At 39.5% G+C, this 21,174-nt stretch overlaps 2 protein-coding genes and 1 long non-coding RNA gene across 6 annotated transcripts in view; 2 read left to right on the top strand and 1 right to left on the bottom strand.

Moving 5' to 3' along the window:
• The window catches only part of SNX3 (sorting nexin 3), a 34,838-nt gene extending 26,400 nt beyond the window's left edge, over nt 1-8,438 (top strand). The window contains exons 2-5 of one of the 3 annotated variants that reach the window (XM_083371804.1): nt 953-1,048; nt 1,418-1,542; nt 3,490-3,625; nt 8,295-8,438. In XM_083371804.1, coding sequence (XP_083227930.1) covers nt 953-1,048; nt 1,418-1,542; nt 3,490-3,595 — 327 coding nt within the window. In that variant the 3' untranslated portion in view covers nt 3,596-3,625; nt 8,295-8,438. Of the gene's footprint in view, nt 1-952; nt 1,049-1,417; nt 1,543-3,489; nt 4,161-8,294 lie in introns of those variants that run through there. The other 2 variants (XM_083371803.1, XM_083371802.1) reach the window with 2 other exon arrangements.
• NR2E1 (nuclear receptor subfamily 2 group E member 1) overlaps nt 7,116-21,174 on the bottom strand; it is a gene marked incomplete at both ends in the record, with an annotated part of 30,149 nt that continues 16,090 nt past the window's right edge. The window contains 7 exons of the mRNA XM_083371787.1: nt 7,116-7,278; nt 8,435-8,540; nt 9,377-9,526; nt 9,909-10,005; nt 14,989-15,135; nt 17,007-17,242; nt 19,485-19,572. Of these exons, the coding sequence (XP_083227913.1) occupies nt 7,116-7,278; nt 8,435-8,540; nt 9,377-9,526; nt 9,909-10,005; nt 14,989-15,135; nt 17,007-17,242; nt 19,485-19,572 (987 nt within the window). The remainder of the gene's footprint in view (nt 7,279-8,434; nt 8,541-9,376; nt 9,527-9,908; nt 10,006-14,988; nt 15,136-17,006; nt 17,243-19,484; nt 19,573-21,174) is intronic.
• LOC310645813 lies at nt 10,068-20,337 on the top strand. Of its 2 annotated transcripts, XR_014493592.1 has the most exons (5): nt 10,068-10,257; nt 14,889-15,102; nt 16,837-17,121; nt 17,243-17,316; nt 20,076-20,337. It is a non-coding gene; the product is annotated as an uncharacterized lncRNA (long non-coding RNA). The 2 variants fall into 2 exon arrangements; XR_014493593.1 differs by lacking the exons at nt 10,068-10,257; nt 14,889-15,102 and having other exon boundaries at nt 17,119-17,316.

The following is a 21,174-nucleotide window of genomic DNA, read 5'->3' as shown; positions in this document are numbered from 1 at the left end:
TGGTAGGCATGAGGTCTTGAGTCCTTCCTAGAGGATTGGTCTCAGAAGATAGTACAGTCTCCTGCCCTACCCTAGGGTCACTGTCATGTCCTCGATATTTTTAATATCCACAAGGGGACGTTATTTGAATATTTGAGCTGTTATTTCAACAGTATGCAAATAATATCTTTCCTGGATATAGTGACGAACGTTGATGTCAGAGCAAGCAACCAGGAACTTATTCCAGGTAAAACAGAGTTTCTGAGAGTGGGAAAATAAATTTTGGGACAGATAAATTACAGCTGATCCTAGAAAGACATGCTTTCTCCTTAAAGAGGCCAAGTAAACATAGAGCGGACAGTATAAATTCTTAAACACTTGGAAGACTTGAATCACAAGAACTGTTATTCAACATTTACTGAACTACAGTGAACAGGAGCTGAAATTCAGTAGCATGTACATGGCTACTCCTATCTTAGATACTTGCCTTCACTTCTTTGCCCTGCAGTTAAAGTAATTTTTTTTAATTAGGATCATTGTATAAAATGTGATGGCATCTTTGTGCTTTTCAGTCTTATTTGTTGCACACCTTCCTGGGAGGATTTACTCCAAAGGGCGACTTTATTATAAGTGTTTTGAATATCTAAGAAAGATGGACTTGTATTTTTTGTGGACAGCCACAAAAATGATGCTCTAATAATACAACTGTATTAATGTATTGCTTTCAGTTTGCTCACCTAACCTGAGGAATCCATTTGAAGTGTAATATCTAGATAAACACACGTTGTTTCCACATTGCCAAGCCCTCAGATGTCACAGCTGAATGATTTCTGAACCTTGGCAACTTTAAGAAGTGTGGGCCTCAACTCCCTGGATTCTCCAGCCAGCATTCTAGAAGTCGGAAGTCCCGGCTTCTTTAAAGTTGCTAACTTAAGTCAAGTGAATGGAGAGTGATGGGTCTTGTTTCTTTCAGACAAATCTTCCGATCTTCAAATTGAAGGAGTCTTGCGTCAGGAGACGATACAGTGATTTTGAATGGCTTCGAAGTGAGCTAGAAAGAGAAAGTAAGGTGAGGCCACCAAATTTTCTTGACGCTTGATGATAATTTAGCAGTCCAAAAGTTTGTTGGCAGGGAGGATTGCCAATTTATTCTGGTATTTTGTTATAATTAGGGCACGTACGCCATAAGCCATCTTGCATCCTAACAGCTGTGTTTAAGCCTGGAACATTTACGTATTTTCACCCTAAATCATCTTGGTGCCACATTCCTAAGGAAGGGGATGAATCTGAATTTCTTTCTACAGTGCTTAGTGAATTTTCAGAGCTCTTTGTGCAGCAGCAATAATGATGGTTATGGTGGTAGTGATGGCAATGTTGACGATGCTTTAATTTTTAGCATAACAGAGTTGGAATCTAAAATACCAATTGTTTTTTTTAGGTGGTTGTACCTCCTTTACCCGGAAAAGCCTTTCTTCGCCAATTGCCTTTCAGAGGAGATGATGGGATATTTGATGATTCCTTTATAGAAGAGAGGAAGCAGGGGCTTGAACAATTCATAAACAAGTAAGTGGGATATTCTATTTCTTGTGTTGCACAGAAACTTCAGTAATGAACAATATGCTGGTGCACTGGACTGAGTTCCGAGCAATGGTGTTAACATCCCAGTAGATTATATGTTACACCTACTGACATCTAACAGTGACCTGTTAAGTCTTTTCAAGACCAGTGAAGCTTGTGCTAATATAAAGAAATCTCAGTTTACATTCTTAAAGACTTCTGAACCACTTTCCAGCTTGAACCGCGAAGCAATTTCAATATCCAAGCTGAACGGTATGCAGCCACTTAACATGCTTGCTGCAAAAATTGAAGAATTTGTAGTGACCTGGGTTTTGTTTCTTAATGTATGCAAATTGCTCAGATTGCAGCATGTAAAGATAGCATCATACAAATAAGGCTGGGGGAGATAAATGTGCTCATCATTGAACAAACAATTTGGTTATAATTTCTGACTGCAAGTACGATCCCCAGTACAAATTTGTATGTTTGAATCTAGAGGATATTAAAGGTATATGAGTGCTGATTTGGCCTTCAGAAAAGAACCTTATAAACCTTCTAACTTGGAAATGAAACGGTTTGTGCTGTGTATTTATCAAGAACTTCCTTTTCCTACTGTCTGTAATTAAACAGCAACATTTTTGCTTTGGCACTTCATGGCTGAAGGAATTCATTCTTGCTGCAGCCAAATTCTCTTTCATAAACCTTTGGTTAAATAAGCCATGGTTGACTCATAGTACCTCACCCTATTTGATGTTGCCATCTCAGAAATTTATTCTTAGTGCTTTATGTGAATTCAAAAGAGGCAAAGATATGATAGCTTAAAAGCTGCCACGGAACGCAGTGCAATTTTGCAGAATTATGAACAAAAGACACTGCTATAAAATCAGTCTTTTTTTAAAATAAACTGGAATTTGGGGGTTAAATTGACTTTTGCTGAACTTATGTCTGTTTTCTGTTTATCCCCATCACAAATAGGTCAGTGGGCCTGTTCATTGATACTTTGCAGGAAATTTCACCTTCTGAATTAGTTTAGTTAGTTTAGTTTAGTTTTATTAAATTTTTATACCGCCCTTCTCCCGAAGGACTCAGGGCGGTGAACAGGACATATAATAAAAATACAAAAGTACAAAAGTTAAAAAAGAATTAAATTAATGCCCAAAATAAAACAGTAAGAATATACAAATAATTAAAACCCTAAATTGACTCCCCATCAGGCCAGGCCAGCTTGTTCGAATAAGTGGGTCTTTAACCCGCGCCGGAAGGAGCGGAGATCCGGTGCCCTCCGGACCTCAACCGGCAGTTGATTCCACAGAGCCGGGGCACCCACAGAGAAGGCCCTCCCCCTGGGGGCCACCAGCCGGCATTCTCTGACCGGAGGCACCCTGAGGAGGCCCTCTCTGTGGGAACGCACAGGGCGGAGGGGAGTTGATGCCGGCAGCAGGTGGTCCCCGAGATAGGGGATGGCACGGTGGGTCAGTGGTTAAGACGCTGGGCTTGCCAGCTGGAAAGCCAGGAGCCCAGGTTCAGGACCTGAGAGCCACATGACAGTATGAATTCCCATCCTCGCTCCAACTCCTGCCAACCCAGCAGTTCGAAAGAATGCAAATGCGAGTAGATAAGTAGGTGCCACTTCAGTGGGAAAGTTAACAGCATTCCGTGATGTCATGGTATTCCGCCTCATGATATCTTCGGACAGCGCTGACTCAGTGGCCATGAAACGAAGATGAGCGTGGCCCCCTGTAGTCAGCAACAACTAGCTGAGTAAAATTTGCAGGGACTCTTTGACTTAGTAACCCTACCTAGTTAAGTTAGAGAACTAGAACGCAGAATTTTAGGCTTTTAAAAAAATGTAGAATGCTTAGAAGCCAGTTGCTGACAAACTAAAGTATGTTGGGACTATTACAAGGCACACAGACACCTTTGAAGACTAACCTTTTAATTTTTAATTTTCAGAGTTGCAGGTCATCCTTTGGCTCAGAATGAACGTTGTCTTCATATGTTCTTGCAAGATGAAATAATAGATAAAAGCTACACACCATCGAAAATAAGACATGCTTGAATGCTGCACAACACTTTAACCGGCATAAATGTTAGTGATTAACTTACATGGTCCAAGATTTGTAGTTAAGGTTTTAGCATGCTCCAGACCAATTGGCACAAGAAACCTTTCGTATAGTAATGGCACTGCTTGGTCTTTGCATTCATTTTATGGCATTAAAGAAGTTTAGGTAAATCTGCTGTCAGATGTTTGATTAAATGGCTTTTAAAAATCTAAATACTTTGAACCTCTTTTCTTCCTTTTCAGTGACCTTGTGGGGATTCCTGACTTGGCCTTACTTGAACTTGCACTGTTCTGGTGTTGCACGTTCACTTTTATTTGATTAAAACACTAGAATATTTCTGTAAAATAAGTAGTATTGCACCTACAATTTGGTGGCTAACATTGTTTCATTATCCCCTTGTGTAAAATAAGCACTTCTGAGGTTGTATCCTTAGGTGGTAAAACAAATACCTTTGTACTGAGAAGCAGTGAGGAAACTATCTTTATATTGTGTAAAAAGAAATCAGATTTGTATACTAAGATCATTTGTCTAAAGTTGTTTTGAAATAAAAAGTGAAATGCATTTAGCATGCCTTTACTGCTGTGATGATGGGGAGGGAGGCAATTGGGCTGGATTACCCCAGATGAGCTGTTCTACATTGATACTCAGATTTTCGGAGTTCCCTGCTACGTTTCTTTTGGTTAGATTTTTAAAAGTGGCTTACAGTTGGTGAAACTGCCATTTATTACATCCTGAGTCAAGAGTGCAGTTCCACTTGCTTTTATTCCAGAGAGCAACTTTCATGTTAAGTTAATTCATTAGAACTCTGAGAAGCCCAGTTGATGTCAGGATTTGAAATTCCAAATGTTGTTTCCAGTAAAGACCGAATCAGATCCTTTAAAAAATTCAGTATATCATGGGTTTTTTTCAGCGAAGGGTTTTTGTAGGGTTGGTTGGCACCTTCTATTGCTGCTTTCAACATAGATATTAATAAGTCACAAATGTGGCAAAATCAGAGATGCACAATTTCCAACAGTACAAGAGTTAGACTAGACTTTGCACAATCCGTTAAGGGCCTCATTCTGTAGCTGCCAGAGGTGCCTGGGGGGAGGGATTTCAGGAATGTTTTGAGGTGAAATGGGGTCCTTAAACATCTGCAAAAAAAAGTGGGGGGGTCAAATGTTTGGCCACATTCAGCAATGAAGGGAGGAGACACTGGGGCCGTAAATGGGATTCTTATAAATGCTGCCAGTTGATCTTTGGGGATTGCTGTCACACCTACCATGCTCAGGCACTTTGAAAGTGTGCATACTTGGTTACAGAACCCTCACCATTGTGGGATTCCAATATTATGGCCCTGATCCATTTCAGGGACTGCACTGATTTCTGAGAATAATTTCTTCTGCCAGCTAGGATTTAACTGAATGTACTCTATATACTAAGTGGTCCTTTTTGTAGTGGGGGCAGACTTAAGAGATTTTTTAAAAATATACACAGTATTGCACACAGCACAACTTCCATAAATATTGGCTTACTACTGGAGTGTCAAATGCTGGGCCCAAGTAGTTTTATTTTTTAAATGTTGGAATTCTTTGATTTTGGAGACACAATTATACTGAATCAGACCCAGTGTTCATTTTGCTTACTGCTTTTATCTAGCCTGACTCTGGCTTGCTTGCACATTTCCCAATTTTTACTTTGCAAAGAGGCATGCATGTAAAATCCAATCTCAGTCCTGCTAACTGTATTCACTTGCTTACCCAAGAGCAACTTAAACATGAATAATCGATTGGCCCAATTTTCTCTGTTTTTATGGAATATAATCCATAAACTAAACTGAGTTAGATCTATACAGTTTATCAGGCTAAAATATAGTTGGCTAGTGTAATTCAGTTGTCAGGCCAATATTGCCTGCTTCTTCCTTTAAACACGCAGCATTCCCCTCCAATTCATCTGCCTCGGACGATATTGAATTGGGATATATCAAACCTGTTAGATTGTTCTGACCATAGTAGAATAAATACAGTACTGAATGGCATACACTCCCAGAACCTTGGAAGGTGTATGCTAAAGCCGATTGTTGTATTGAGAAACCAAAAAGCTAATCTAATATATTTTGGTTAATATAATAATATCAGGAACGTGCATATAGCATCAATGGGAAACAATTCTTAATAGTAGTTCCAGTTTAAATTTAATATATTTTTTATTCTTTGTAAATACAATGGTTACAACCTTAACTTCACAAATTAGTTAATTCACTTTTGTACAAGAGAAGTTTATTCATTCTATGATATTTCAAGTGCTGATTTTCCTTTCTCAGTGCTATTTCCTAAAACAAAAACCTTGAAAAAAAGTACAATGGTTATTTTCCCCTCCTACATTTTAATACTCTCATCAACTTAAGCAGCTCATAAATGTGCCTGGGGTGGTGAGGATTAGAAAGCATATGAGAAAGGTTTTAATGGACCTGGAGGTCCATTATTTATATTGTATATATAATCTACAACAGCCTTCCCCATCTTAACATTTAGTCCTAGCCAACATGACCCATAAGTGGAGTGATGTGTTTCCAAGTACAGTATCAAGCAGACTAGAGAGTCTCAAAGATAGTTACGTTTGTTGTATTGATCAACTGATTTTTCAATAATTCATAATATTTTCCATTCTTTTGTAAGATGGGTCCCTTCTTATGCATCTCATTAACAAAGAGTTTGGGCATCATTGCCTTTGGTTTCAGCCTTATGCCAGTGGAACAGCGATGAATTCACTGTGTCAGTCCTCTCCATTTTTTTATTTGGTTTTGCTGTTTAGTCTCTTAGTGTGTATTTTTCTAAAAAAAGGAAAACTCTTTTTAAAGCTCTTCTGTCTGACATATTAAACTGAAATGAAATGATGTCAAGATTTAGGCATGAAGTCCACCATTGGTTTAAAAAAACCTTAAATAGCAAGCCTGGCAAATAAGAATTCAAAAGGTAATTTGCCAGAGTACACCCTAAAAATTCATTGCAAAGGCCACTTTTATTATGTTATAACCGCCATAAATGTTTGGATAACCTAGTATTCGATATTACCTTTCATGTAAAAAGGGTTCACCAACAACTAGTTAAAAAAAAAACACATATACACAAATTGTTGAAGGCCACTTCATGACACAATACAACAGAACAACGTTTGGTTACCCAACTTTTCAGAGTATGGAATAAACAAACCCTAGAGATTCTTTTGCTTCACCTTGTCATCTCTCCCTGTTAAATTGTGGTTTTCCAAACTTGGATCTAAGAAAACAGTGGAACAGGCAGCATCAAGCTGCAACAGTGGGAACAGCTGTCAAGTTCAATTGAGCTCCATTTTAATATGTAACAATATTTTCTCCCAAACTTACAAAATGTTCTCTGTGGATTGATTTTGTGGTTGGATAAAATGTCTCCAGGATCCCATTTCTGGTAGAATTCTTTATCTGATGTTTGCTGTCCATTAGTTTAAAAAGTCTTTAGAAATGATCGCCTGGCTTGTCTTTGTTGCCTCATGTCAGTTCTATATGTCACTGGATTTATACATATCTGAAAGCAGTCTTGTAATTGGCACGTTCCCAATTGTTTTTTTGAAAAATACTTCTTCTATCGTTGAGGGACTAATTGAACGTAAAGCTGGCAACAGCAAGAGCAGTTTCCCAAAACGACACGGCTGGGTAGGATACCTAGAAACCAAATATGGAGGTTAATCCTACTAACAAATAACACTGATAACCACATTAAAGCTATATAGATCCTTTCGTTCGATACAGGCAGGCAAAATGCCATTTGTACAGCTTTATTGTGCTTTTGAACAGAAAAGGAAACAATGCCCTTGATTACTTATTTCTACATCCAGGGTCAGCATGTAGGCCTATATATCAGAGCAAGTTGCTCCAAAAGGCTTTAGCCAAAAAGATTAATTGCTCCGCTTTGGAGGAGAGGAGATTTTATTGTGTCAATTTATGTATATTGTGACTCTCCTGAGATTGTATTGTGACGGGTAACATTTTAAGTAAATGTATCCATTCCCCCCTCACCCCCCCAAGACAACATAAATATAAATTAAATGCGTAACGTTATAATTTAGAGTCCTGAAAGCCACCCAAATGCCAACAGAATTAAAATATAAAACTAAAGCAAAATCTCTTTCCCGAATCAAGGCCAATTGGCAGAGGCAGCCCACTTGGAAGCATTGAAGAAGCATCCTAAGGGCCAAAGCAATGCAACCTGCTTTCACAGGGTGCTTCTTCCTTTTGAGTCCCCCTTTCTTCTTCACAGGCTCCTCAACCTCTGCAACCAGGGCACATCCATTTCTTACAAAGATAGGACTAGGGCAGGGGTAGGCAACCTTGACTCTTTTATGACTCATGGACTTCAACTCCCAGAATTCCTGAGCCAGCATAGCTGGCTCAGGAATCCTGGAAGTTGAAGTCCACGAGTCATAAAAGACCCAAGGTTGCCTACCCCTGGACTAGGGTATCCTTAAAAGCTAAAGGTTCCCCCGCACATGCGTGCTAGTCGTTTCCGACTCTAGGGGCCAGTGCTCATCTCCGTTTCAAAGCCAAAGAGCCAGCGCTTGTCCAAGGACATCTAGACGCCGGCATGACTAGACGCCAAAAGCGCACGGAACGCTGTTACCTTCCCACCGTAGTGGTCCCTATTTTTCTACTTGCATTTTTATGTGCTTTCGAACTGCTAGGTTGGCAGAAGCTGGGACGAGTAACAGCCGCTCACTCTGCTATGTGGCACTCGAGATTCGACCCGCCAAACTGCCGACCTTCTGATCGACAAGCTCAGCGTCTTAACCCACTGAGTCACCGCGTCCCAGGGTATCCTTACCTCGTATGAATGTAGCTATTCAAGGTGAGCTGAGCTTCGTCTTGAAGAGCTGCAATGGCGGCAGCATTCCTAAAACTTCTCAGTTCAGAACCGCTGTGTGTAGGTACTGCAAGCAGACAGTACTTACTCAGAGACAGAACCACTCTTCGCATATTACCAGGACAATCAAGTCAATCTTGGCAGGATGGTTGCACTTCATTAGCTAGCAATTTCATAATAGCACTAAATTAATGGAGCCAGTTATCTTGGTTTGAGGGCACTGGCAGGATAACTTGCCGGGAAAACTGGGAGCAGTTTTAAGAAACAATTTTAGAAACAATTCTACTTATTTTCATTTAAGAAGTGCTACAGCTTGTTTGCAAAATTCCAGTTTTGAAACACCAACCAAACGGATTGTAAACTTGATACTACAAGATTCTGAAACTCTGACTTTAGCCAAGCTTGAGTAATTTCTGCATTATCCTGTCCTTCTGCTGAGCACCTATGCTATGTGAAGCAGGCAGCCCTGGGGTTATCACTGGGATGTAAAGAAATGGGATTTTTCAATACATCACAGATTGCAAGTTTCTAATTTCCTTTACTGCTTGCTGTACCCCTCAACAGGATTACTTGATTACGTTTAATGCGAAGGTGTTAGCATTGGTATAACTTTCCTGTTAATATAAACAGGAACTGATATTAATATGCTAAATTCTCCAACGCCTGTAATTTCTTCCTTAAAAAAGCAACCAGGTTGAAACTAAAGCAAAATTAAACTAGTAGCAAGGATGGGCACATTTTTTCACATTGGAATCTCTTTGCTGTCTCAGTTGGGGGGGGAATCTATTTGCTTTTGCAGCATGATAATTTTAAATGTTCTGCAATTAATATTGGAGGTAGGTCACCAAGCTACGGGACACAGCAGCTTGATACATGCTAGTAAGTCTTTCTTTATATTCTTACCTGCTTTGAAAGTGACAATACATTTGAGGCAGGCAAATTCTGTGGCATCTAACCGAAGCTGTCTAAATCTAGCCACCACCTCCTGTAATGCTTGTATTTCTGAGATAATCTTATTCAGCTTTTGAGAATCTGTGTTGTCACCATTCATGCCTGGAAAAAAAATGTGTGGAATGAATGCACTAATAAGTCATTTGAAGTACTTTGATAGATTGGTTTTTTAAAAGTATCAATAGACATGCCATTGTTACTTTCTCAGATCTGCTTCGACACAAAACTGACGATATTGTCGGAAAGTTAGTGTGAAATCTTTTCTTGGATGATAACAAACACAGTAATTTGCATTTAAATGACAATGCAAGCAGTCATGAATGCAACAAAACAACATTATTTGCATTTAAATATAGATTTATAAATGACAGGTATACTCTATTGTTTGGAACGGATTTGGTATTCTTTACATGTTGTCTTGTTTTCAATAATGTATTTTTATGGTAATTTCTATAACAAAGTCATTAAATTGTGCAATTCTTACCCGATACAGCCAGTAGAGTGTTAGCATCAACTGGAATGGCCCATTGTGCTATTCCTAGAACAAACAGTTCTCTCCAAGCATCTTCCAAAAGCATCAGCTGTCATACAATAGAGGTACGATATAACATGGTGTATAATTTATAGATTGGTAAACAATTTCAACATGTAAATTTCTGCGGTTTGAAAAAACTGGCTTTAAAATGCCCGTACTTACTCTTTCCCCACCCCACCCCTGCTTGGATTATTCTAGTGATCCTTTTATCATTTTCAGGAAGAAGAGTCTGTTAGCATCCAGAAATATTAGCAGATTTCCCCAGATTATGTAACTGTGTTGGGACGATGCTCTGAAGGTATCACTTCTTATGTAGGTACTTATGTATAAACAGCACCTCAGGACCTCACTCTTAAACAACTGGCCCATATCTTCATGCTTTATCTAAAATTGCAATCACCCTCCTTGCTTTCCCCCCCAGCCATTAATAATGCATTAGCGCCAAATACAACAGAGCATGATTTGTATTCTTGAAGCTGAGTTAACTTCAATCAATTATCTCTGCTTTTGCAATCCAGCTTTCTTGTGAAGTTGACCAAATTGGCTAAGCAAATTACTACTCTACAAATATTGTTGGCATCAGCGGGGAACCTCTTCTCTTTGGGCGGTAGCACCCTTCCTTTCCCAGGTTGCTCCCGGGTGCTGGATGACCACTGCTTTCTTCAATCCAAATTGGAAAAAGCTAATTCTAATTGTAAATCCATTGAAACCCCCCCCCCAATATCCAGTTTGCCCATTTGTTATACTCACTGGAAATAATGGAACATATTTCTCAAGCATAACTTATAGAAAGGTTGGAAGAGAGGGGAGACCCATGTGTGAGTGTGTGTGTGTGTGTGTGTAAATAAATAAATATCTAAATATCAGGGTCAATGCATCCTAATGCTGCTCCTCCCCACTGAATAATATGTTGCCTTGGAAACTTCCATGGATAATTATGTCATTTAACCACCAGATCATTGAAAAGCTGGATGAAATGGTTTTTAAAAAGTAAACTGACATGATGCTGCCCAAAATCCCTAGGAGTAAAAAACCTGAATATTTCTATGTTCTCATGACACCTTTATGGGTAACTGAATCATAGTTTACTCTATAATTCTTAAGTTAACACAGCACACTACGTTAACTACACAGGTTAGGTTTTTACCACCTCTTAGACTACAATGTGGTTGGAAAGTTTATAGTTTATTATACTAGACAAGTCCAGCCTCTTAGTCTTTGATTGGGCTGCTTCATCTAGGAATGCTTTCCTTTTGGCCTGTTTTTCACAGCAATTGTCCCCTTATGTTTGGGTCACAAAAATTGTGACTGTTGTCAAATCAACAGAAAGGGTATTCTTCCCAACTCCAGCCCCTCTGTTCTTTGTCCCTGTCTCATGGACAGAATTTTTTGAGCAGATTTAGCTAAAAAGGCAGAAAAGAGGGAGCTGCAAAGGAGGAATCTTTTTGCTTGTTTGGTGTTTATCATTTAATTTCTACCTTAGCTGTTATCTGCTTACAGCAAAAGTGTGCCCATATCTATCCAGACCTTTTTTAGGGCCTCCAGAACTTTATTTAACTCTACCACTTTAATGTTAGTTTCACATCTTTTTGGGAGGCTCAAACATTTTTTAAAAAAATATCCCAAACAACTAAATCCTGTCCTTGTTTGTGTCTATAATGTGGTCTCACTCGCTTTACATTTTCATAGCAGTTGTTGCTCTTCACAAAAACATTAAAGTGTGGCCTTCGAGCCCCAAAAGATGGGACATCCTTCTTTTGTGGGACTCAGAGATGGATGGTTGCCTTTTTGTTTGACTTTTAATTTGCTGCAATATTGCTATTCAAGGACAGATTTTTACCCCTCCAACACATGACAAGATGGTGTACTGTAGCGATCACCTTGCAAATATTTTGCTTTCTACAGATACATCTAGCAATTGTAATGTTATTCTGATAAGCATAGCTGTGCAGCTATAACTCTTGTTAAACTCAATAAATCTGCATCCTAGTGTAGGTGCAGAAGCTTGAGCTTTAAACAGCCCACTAGTGACAGCAGAAGAGTAACTCTGCCACTCTTTCTGTCTCCCTCATTATTGACTATAATTATTGAAACAAGAAGCTGCATTTAAGAGAAGTGGGAGAACAATAGAAGAAAAAAATGTTCCAATTGCAGTCTGTAATTCTCAATTTTGAGTAAGCCGAAACTTTGCATCTCATAGTCTGGTCTCAAAACCTAGAGGGGATAATGGCGCAGTTAATGAAATCCTTGGGCTTTAAAAGGGTGGATTAATTTCACGTAACAACTCATGAAACTCGCCTTTAATTTTGAGTGCTAAATATGCAGTCAGTTCATTTAAAATGACAGGATAATCTGATTCCTGACATGGATAATAGGCCTATTTCAAAGAGATCTGTTCAGTGATAAGTTTAATCTGCAGTAAGCCATTCCTAGTATATTGATAGGACCCTCATTTCTCAGAAATTCCCTAACATGCACATGCCAATACACAGGTATTTCTTAGTGGAAAAATTACACTGGAAGATGTTCTGATGCTGTCTACTTATTTGGATTTCAAAAACCATCTTTAAAGCTGGGAGATTTTGGAGAGTGAAACACCTGGAGAAGTCCAGATGGGAGAAAGGTTAATACTGGACTAGCATATTTGTGCTACAACAACCTGAACAGCCACCAGATGGCAGCAAAGTGATACATAAAACTCTTACCTCTGTGCTGCCATCTACTGATTGTTCTGATATTTGCAGCCCAGGTTTGATAGCCTAATAATAAGGAAGCAAATAAAATCACATACACATGCTAGGCCTTTCAATAATCTGCTGGGAATGTCATAGTATAGAATAAATGAGCTGGGGGTGAGAATGAAATATAATCTAGCGTTCATATGATTTTTTTCCATAACCCCGTATTTGCATTAAAAATACACAATGAAGATACGGGTTGATATTGGATCTGAATCTTCAGTTTAGATATCCTATATCTCACAGAAATCATCCATGTAAATGCAGTGTTACAAAAGGAAGCCTACAGAAGCATGGGGGAGGGGAGCTAATTTAATAAGGTATCTGCACGTTACTCTTAAGAAAGCAGAAATCAACAAAGATACTAGCAGTTGCTGATTAAAGCTGACAATGCTTAATATGCATAACAATTATTATTCATAGTAAATGGCTATCATTTAAACCAGGTCAAATTCAATGTGATTATTTGAAAAGATAAAAAAGAAAAAAAAAGACCTCCCACCCTGTAAAAACAGAGTTAACTTAATCAAATCCACTAGATTACCAGATCCACAGAAAGTTGACCTTGCCAACATTTTTGGTTGCAATCAATGGGAGACAGGAAAGAGACATAAGAGTCAATAAGAATTAAGCGCCATTTGACACCTGTTGAGATGCAGAGGGTCCAAATACGAATCATTTTGGGAAAGCCCGCCCCCCCCCCCCCCCCGTCGAACTCTTGATCCAATCAAAATGACATCAGCGGGATCAAGCTCAGATGTTGCTGGCTACTTTGTGAGTCTTTGTACTGTAGGAGGGAAAATAAACTGGGAGGAAAAGAAGTGGAACAGGATATGCAAACAGACTGTTCTGTTCTCCAATTTAGAGAAATTGCCTTATGGGGGAGGGGAGGATTTCCTCCAAAAAAGAACTGGTAGGAATTGCTGTTTTTCCTCCCGTTATCCGCTGCTGGAGGCCACTGCCCAAGTCTCAATCTGCTCCCTGGAGTAGATTTTTTTTTGTTAATGGACTTTGCTCTTTCCTTCTTCCTAAAAAGAGCCTTGGTGGAGTAGTGGGCTGATGCCTCCTTAAGTAACACCAGCTGCCTGCAATTAGTGCAGGTTCGAGTCCCACCAGGCTCAAAGGTTGACTCAGCCTTCCATCCTTCCGAGGTAGGTAAAATGAGGACCCAGATTGTTGGGGACAATTAAGCTGACTTTGTAATAATGCCGCTGGGGGGGGGGGGGCGAAAGCCCTAATAAGCAGGCATATTCATAGAATGAAGGCTACTGCTAAGCTTGTAAGCTGCCCTGAGTCTTCGGAGAAGGGCGGGATATAAATAGAATAAAAATTAAAATAAAATAAAATAAAAAAATCTGCTTGTCAGAATTTGCCCTTGAAGCCTTTCAGAAACCTACGCAATCCATATATTTATTGTATTCTGTATCCTTTAAAATAAATAAAAGTTGATTGGTGGGAGCTGATTGTTAGAAGCCTTGCCTTGCCATGGGAAATCAGGTGTAGAAATCTCAGTTTCAACAGGAGAATTCACAATTGAAATATAAAGCCAAATAACATCCAGCCTGATTTTCTATTGCAACACAGGTCTGTGGCAAACAGCTCTCAGTCAGCTACAAAGCTGAGCTGGCTCTCTGCGAAGGGAATCTTGTTGCACAATGCCAGATATTTCAAGCAGGCAGCCAGGCTCTCTGCTACGGAAGAAAGAGACTGATCTCAAGCAAGTTTTTCAGACTAGGTTTCACAGACTAAGGGAATCTCCCCACCCCCTGCCCAAATGTATTTAGCCCCCCCTCCCCCTCATTTCTGACTCATGCTACTCTTCCCCCCTCACTGGCTGTACGTGGCAGCATTTGCAAGGCTCCATGCCAGAGGCAATGGGTTACCTTTCTCTCGCCTCACCCGCCCCCCCAAAAAAAAACTATATTCCCTGCCTGCCCCAAACTCCCACAAACATTTCTCACCCTTCAGAACAAGTGCAGTGAGTTCCTCTCTTTGCACTTAATGCCCACCCTTTCAGTGTTTATCAAACCCATAGACACATCACCTTTGCCAGGCTTTTGGCTGTCCTATGATTTTATTGTTGATTTTGTTATTCATTTTTTTTAAAAAAAAAATCCTTTAGCTGGCTTGAATATTCGCCAAAGGAAAAGGTGAGGAACGAATCACACAAATTTCTTATTCACTTGGTTAGCAGAGCACCCCTGGTCCCAAAAGTAAATCAACCTGGAAGGATGAGTGAAGAAAAGAACACGGCCAGACGCCTCTTCCTCATCACCCTGTGTAAGGTTTACCTGATCTTGTAAGGAGAGAGTAGAAAAGGCCGGGACACTCTTGGCCCACTTGATGCTCATAAAGAGAAGCCTTGCTGCAGACTCACAGACGGATTCCGTGGCCACTTCATACAGGTACATGGGAGTACCGCTGACTTCATGTGGATACTAGTAATAATGTTTTGAAAAATTGATGGTTGGCAAAGGAGCACCCGTTTAAGCAAATACATTTCTTAATTATTTATCTATTTCTCAGAGAGATAAAGTCTGAGTAGGACAGAAGAAAAATGGAAAGGGGAGATTTGGTAACCAACCACAACCTTGTATTTCTATCCTTTGTCCGAACTCACTCTTTACCTACTATGAATATAGATGAGGTACTGGCTAAGGGGACTGTACGGTTTGTACCTTAAATGGCCATTCTTTCCCCGGAAAAAATACAGGCTAGAAGTTGATGCTGGATTGTGTTTCTTGCAGAAAGCTTATGCCCAGGCACATTCACATATAATACATATAGTGGTGCACAGTGCTTTTTTTGTAAAAGAAAAAGGTGCCGGAACTCACACATGTCATACAACCGGCCTTGCCTACCCTACAAGGTTCCATCCAAAAAAGGTGCTGGAACTCCGTTCTGAGCGTTCTATGACAAAAAAAGCCCTGGTGGTGCATATTGGTACATGTACACAGACACAGAGAGAAGCCAGATATGCACAAATAAGTAACACTGTGTTGGAGTACTGGGCCATCCTTAGCAATTTTTTTTAAAAAAGCTACACAGGTTCTGATTTAAATTCCACAGTAAAATCCAAGAGCTGTAAATTTGACTGGGAAGTTTTAAAAGTTGCAGAGGTAATGACAAACTATTTCCAGCTGGTTGCCAAGAAAACAACATGAGTGTATCTGTGTAGTAATCAAAAGTCAAGCTGAGGATGAGTGAGTTTACTTTATAGAGGCAGAAATAGAAGATGTGTTATCTCACTTTTTTCATGTTTGAGGAGAATTAAGGAGCAAAATGGGTAACTTAAGTTTCCAAGAGTTATACACTACAGTAATACCCATTTTGTACCTTAAAAGGCCTCCATTTCCCCAAATGTAAAAAAAGAGGAGCAAAACTTTTGGCCCTGCCCATTCCAGTATGGTCACATCACCAGTCATACCCCTTCACCTCGAGGGCCAAAGTTTTTTTTAACTTAGAAAAACTTAAGCCACCAGAAAGTTATCTATCCTTGCATTAAATGATAGACACTTTAAATAACAAAAGTGCACAAGATAGCACCAAGTTTATTAGGTTTGGTTACCATTCTATTGGATAATCCTTGCATTTCTGTTCCATTCTTCTACTGTCCCAGCTGTTGCTGGATGGAACCAAATATGTCAGAAGAGGTGCAGTGACAACTCATCTAAACACCATCCTAGACTGATGCAGCAGTGATCACTTGGGAGCACTTGCATCAGCACAATGCTAAGCATTGAAGAGGGCTGCTTTTCTTAGCAAACAGCCAACATAGAGAATAATAGCTGAGCCATTATTAACTTATCCACATAAAGCAAGCAGGATATGTCAACAAGTTAATCATCACAGTCATGTCTAACATTTAGTAGTCAAAATAAAATTTACTAGTCATTCAAGCTCAATATTAAATAGGTTTACTGGAGAGTAACCAATACAGGACTTGGTGGAATGAACTTCTGTGTTCTTCATTAACCCAAGCTTTTATACAGCAATTTTTCTTTGACAGTTAGGGAGCTTCTGGTTAGTTGGTTGTTTTGGATATATTGTTTTGGTATATGCTGAACCACCAGAGTCATTTGGAATTGGGCAGGATAAAATTAAATAAATAAATACACTTCTGTTGTTTATTTATTCAGGTGAGTCATGACACTGCAGCCCAGATAAAAGAAACTACTGCACAGGGACAAAATATTCAATTGAAGAACATCTTAAGTCTTTGTCCAGACTGCAGTCCCTGGTTTTTTTGTCTAGAGTTTGTTGGGACAAGGTTGCATTTCCCATAATAAAGAAGAATAAAGGAGCAAACCTTTGGAGTCGGCTGAGCTAAGCCAACTAGATTCTGCCTTTCAGACGCTGTAGAAACTGTGGCTAGTTCTAGATTGTGAGGTTCCAGCTGTGTGACTGCAGTGAAGAAAGCTGGAGTAGGTAGAGCTGCAGAGGAGAAGTGTGGTGTGCTTCCGTTATCTTGTTTATGCCCTCTGAAATATAGAGCTACTTGTTTCCTGATGGTAGATGTTCTTGGTCCCCTTTCATGTTGAACAGCTGGAGAAATGAGAAGGCAAAGGAGAAGGAGAAGATTAGGAGAAGACATAACCATTTTCAATCAATTTGCTGAGGTATATACATATCTTTTTAAGTTTGAACCTATCTGTGTAAAAACAAGTTTAACACTTACTATTGCCTTTTAAAGACCAATTGATAATTTGCTAACCTGTTGAAATATCATAAGATGTTTAGAAAAAAAAACTAATTTTTGACAGTGAAAGCATTAGCAACAGAATTTTAACATATGCTATAAGGGGGACCAAAAGAAGACCAGAAAGGAATATTTATTAATCTCTGTAGAAGAAATGAACAGATTGAGAGATAATGCTCTCTGCATCACAGACAAAGAACTTGTTTTGGACTGGTGGCAATGAACTAAATTTTTCAGATTGTATTAACCAAGTAGTTAAATCTCCAAAGATAACTGCACATGATTATATCTGAGAAGTAGTTCAAATATTCAGTGGATAGAATACAGAATATTAAGACAACTCTGTGCTGCCTACAAGCCTAAATAATTCATAAATTAAGAAGTCTCAGGGGTCTCAAGAGAAATGGAAAATAGATAACAATTGGAAAATAGTAAAAGAAATAGATTTGATTTATTATAAGCCTGATGGTAGCAGTAGGGAATCTCCTATTTGGATTAATTGGCCAGCACATTAAAAAAATAACATGATTGTGGATGTATTCATATAATGAGTTGTTGAAGATGATCACAAAAAAAGGAATCTGGTTTTGAAGCACCATGTTGATGGAAACAAAAAGTACTTTTAATATACATTGATGCTGTGACAATAAAAGTACTGTGTAGAAGCTCAATCAATCAATCAATCAATCAATCAGGTAATGCTTTTGATGATATTCTTTAGGTGTTCATGTATTGGATTTGTTCCCTATTTATGCCATAGAAATTGAATTAATTAATTAATTTTAAAAGTAAAATTAATTTTGCAATTTATCTTGTAAACCTGCAGCTACTTTCTGTTTATCCTTGCTCTACTATGCCATAATTGTAAACGGTTTGAGGTAATAGATAGATAGATAGATAGATAGATAGATAGATAGATAGATAGATAGATAGATGATAGATAGACAGATAGACAGACAGACAGATAGATGATAGATAGACAGATAGACAGATAGATGATAGATACAGACAGACAGACAGACAGACAGATAGACAGATAGATGATAGATAGATAGACAGTTAGACAGATAGACAGACAGACAGACAGATAGATAGATAGATGATAGATAGACAGATAGACAGACAGACAGACAGATAGATAGATGATAGACAGACAGATAGACAGATAGACAGACAGACAGACAGACAGACAGATAGATAGATAGATAGATAGATAGATAGATAGATAGATAGATAGATAGATAGATAGATGATAGACAGACAGACAGACAGACAGACAGATAGATAGATAGATAGATAGATAGATAGATAGTGGGGACAATATAAAAATGAATGGGAATTAAATTCTTTGGAGGTGGTAGTTCCTGAATCTTTGACAGAGGATAGCACAAGAGAAGTACATAAAGAGAAGGCACAGAGGTCAGAGAAGGAAAGCAGCACTTGTTTCTGATATAAAAACTAGTTGGATTGTGTGGGGCGTTATTAGCAATGATAGGGCTGCTGCACTATTTATAGGCTCAATCTGTGCTTCAAAAACCATGGACAGCCATAAAGAAATCAAATTCTTAAAGAGGAAGAAACTGTATTTGTTTCCTACTGACTACCTAAAATTCTGAGACAGTGTTGGGGGAGACGCTCAATGGAACAATAAGACAGAATGGGGTGGGGAGAGGTGGCAGTTGCAAAGCTGATGTCTGATTAATGGCATTCAGACCAATCTTAATGGGCAAGTCAGAAAAATCCCTGTCCTCCCCATCTCTTAGTATATAGTTTTGTTAAATTATCTTGATATTCCTCACACTTAGTGGAACCCTACGACTGAAAATAAATCCCAGTGAGTTCATTATCTGCCTATTGGGATTTCTGTTTAAATAGGCCATCTAATATGTAAACACTGGACTTGAATGGAGATCACCGTGGAAAGCTATTATTAAGCCAAATGTCTCAAAATAAGTTTAGATTAGGAAACAACCTACTGTTGCTTATAAAAAGACAGAGAGACAAAGACGTAGGAATACTAAATGCATAGCAAATGATCTGAGCAACAATTGGGGTGCGGGAAAGAATGTGAAAGGATGCAAAAAATACCGTCTTTATTCATGTTGACTTCCAAGCATTTCTTCAGCCGACATGCTCTGCATTGGTTCCTATGTGTCTTGTCCACTGGACAGCCTCCCTGAAACACAGATATTTAAGTAAAAGGGAGGGACAACAGTAAATCTCAACAACCAACTTATAGAACAGAAGGGTGCTTGATAATATGTCTCAATACACACAAATACTTGTATTATCCAGAATAGAGCTTCATTTTAGATTACTCCAGAAAAAGAAAATGGAAATCACCTAAGAAAAAACAACCCCCCCCACACACACATTATTCCCAATTATCTGGTGTTCTTTAGTTTTCTTAGCTACAATTCTCATTATTTATTTTTATTTATTTTAATTCCATTTATATCCCGCCCTTCTCCGAAGACTCAGGGCGGCTTACAAGCTTAGCAGTAGCCTTCATTCTATGTATATGCCTGCTTATTATTATGAACAATCAGCTCAAATAATATACGTTAACAGATATAACTAGCATATCAGAAGGCAAGTAATAGAAGAAGCTCTATGGATCAGCTTTTCCCAATCTGGTGCATCTCGGAAACATTATAATTTAACTTTTGTATTCCATAGCCGTTCTGACCAGTGTCCACAGGGTACTAGGAGAATGAGCTTCCTTCAGCACCCAAGACAGCTCCCTTCCAACCCTCTTGAAAGTCTGGTTTTCACCAGAGGTCTGAGTCATCCATCTGATATTGAACATCTTTCTATTACAGCCTACTCAAAGGTTCTCCTCATCTCCCCACCCCCTGTCTTCCTCCCAGTTTCTTATGTCTCCATAAGACTTTCCTCCTTGGTTTTTTTTTAAGGGGGGGGGATAAATTGATGAACTATATCAGGCTGCTGATAGAGTTGTTTTGGTTTGTATGGAGGCCTCCTCAAGCCTCCTGGACTGAGTGGGTGACTCCAGCCGGTCAATACCTCATTGGTTATTGGCAAGGAGACTACACTCTGTCAAGTAGAAATGCACAACACCCAAGCAAAACCAAATTATGGTGAAGCAATCACCAGCTGAATGTATTGGGTTAAGCGTCCATAGAACTCCACTAGCTGACAGAGAGGGACTCGGGAGAAAAATACAAAACAGATTTAGCTCTCTAACGGACAGCGAGACACTGATCACAAACCCCACGCATTCTCCATGCAAAGCAGTTGTGATGGAACCAACAAGCAAAGTTGAGATTACTTTGAGAGGGTATCTTAAAATTCAAACGTAAGGTAACAGAAACCAATCCCCGGGTGTAGGAAGACATGCATAAGCATCTACTTTCCTGCCTCTTTCTCTTCTAGTCTGTTCGACCGTAAACATGGTGGGACAACTTTTGGACAACTTCCTGGGAAGCGTGTCAAAGCCGCGGGTGGTGGGGCTGACTCGGGGGAAGGACGTGCCCCCCCTTCCCCGAGAAAGACCCAAGGCGAACTCCCTCTGCTACAGCTCATTGAGAAGCTGCTTGAGGATAAGCCTTGGGTCCAACTTTGGAGAAAGGAGAGGCGGCTTCGGGGGTCAGGAGACCCGCTCTGTGCCTAACCCCAACTTCGTAGGGTCGACGAGAGCTCCGAGGCTGGATGAACTGGGCGGAAACTCCGCTGCGCTGCGCGCACCGAACTTCGGCGTAGGTAATCGGGTGACACAGAGACTTGAACCTGGAGGGTTGAATCTTGAGGGGGCAGA

The sequence above is a fragment of the Vipera ursinii genome (genome assembly GCF_947247035.1).
Source record: "Vipera ursinii genome assembly, chromosome: 1".
In the NCBI taxonomy this organism is placed as follows: Eukaryota; Metazoa; Chordata; class Lepidosauria; order Squamata; family Viperidae; genus Vipera; species Vipera ursinii.
This window is presented reverse-complemented; position numbering and strand designations above follow the sequence as displayed.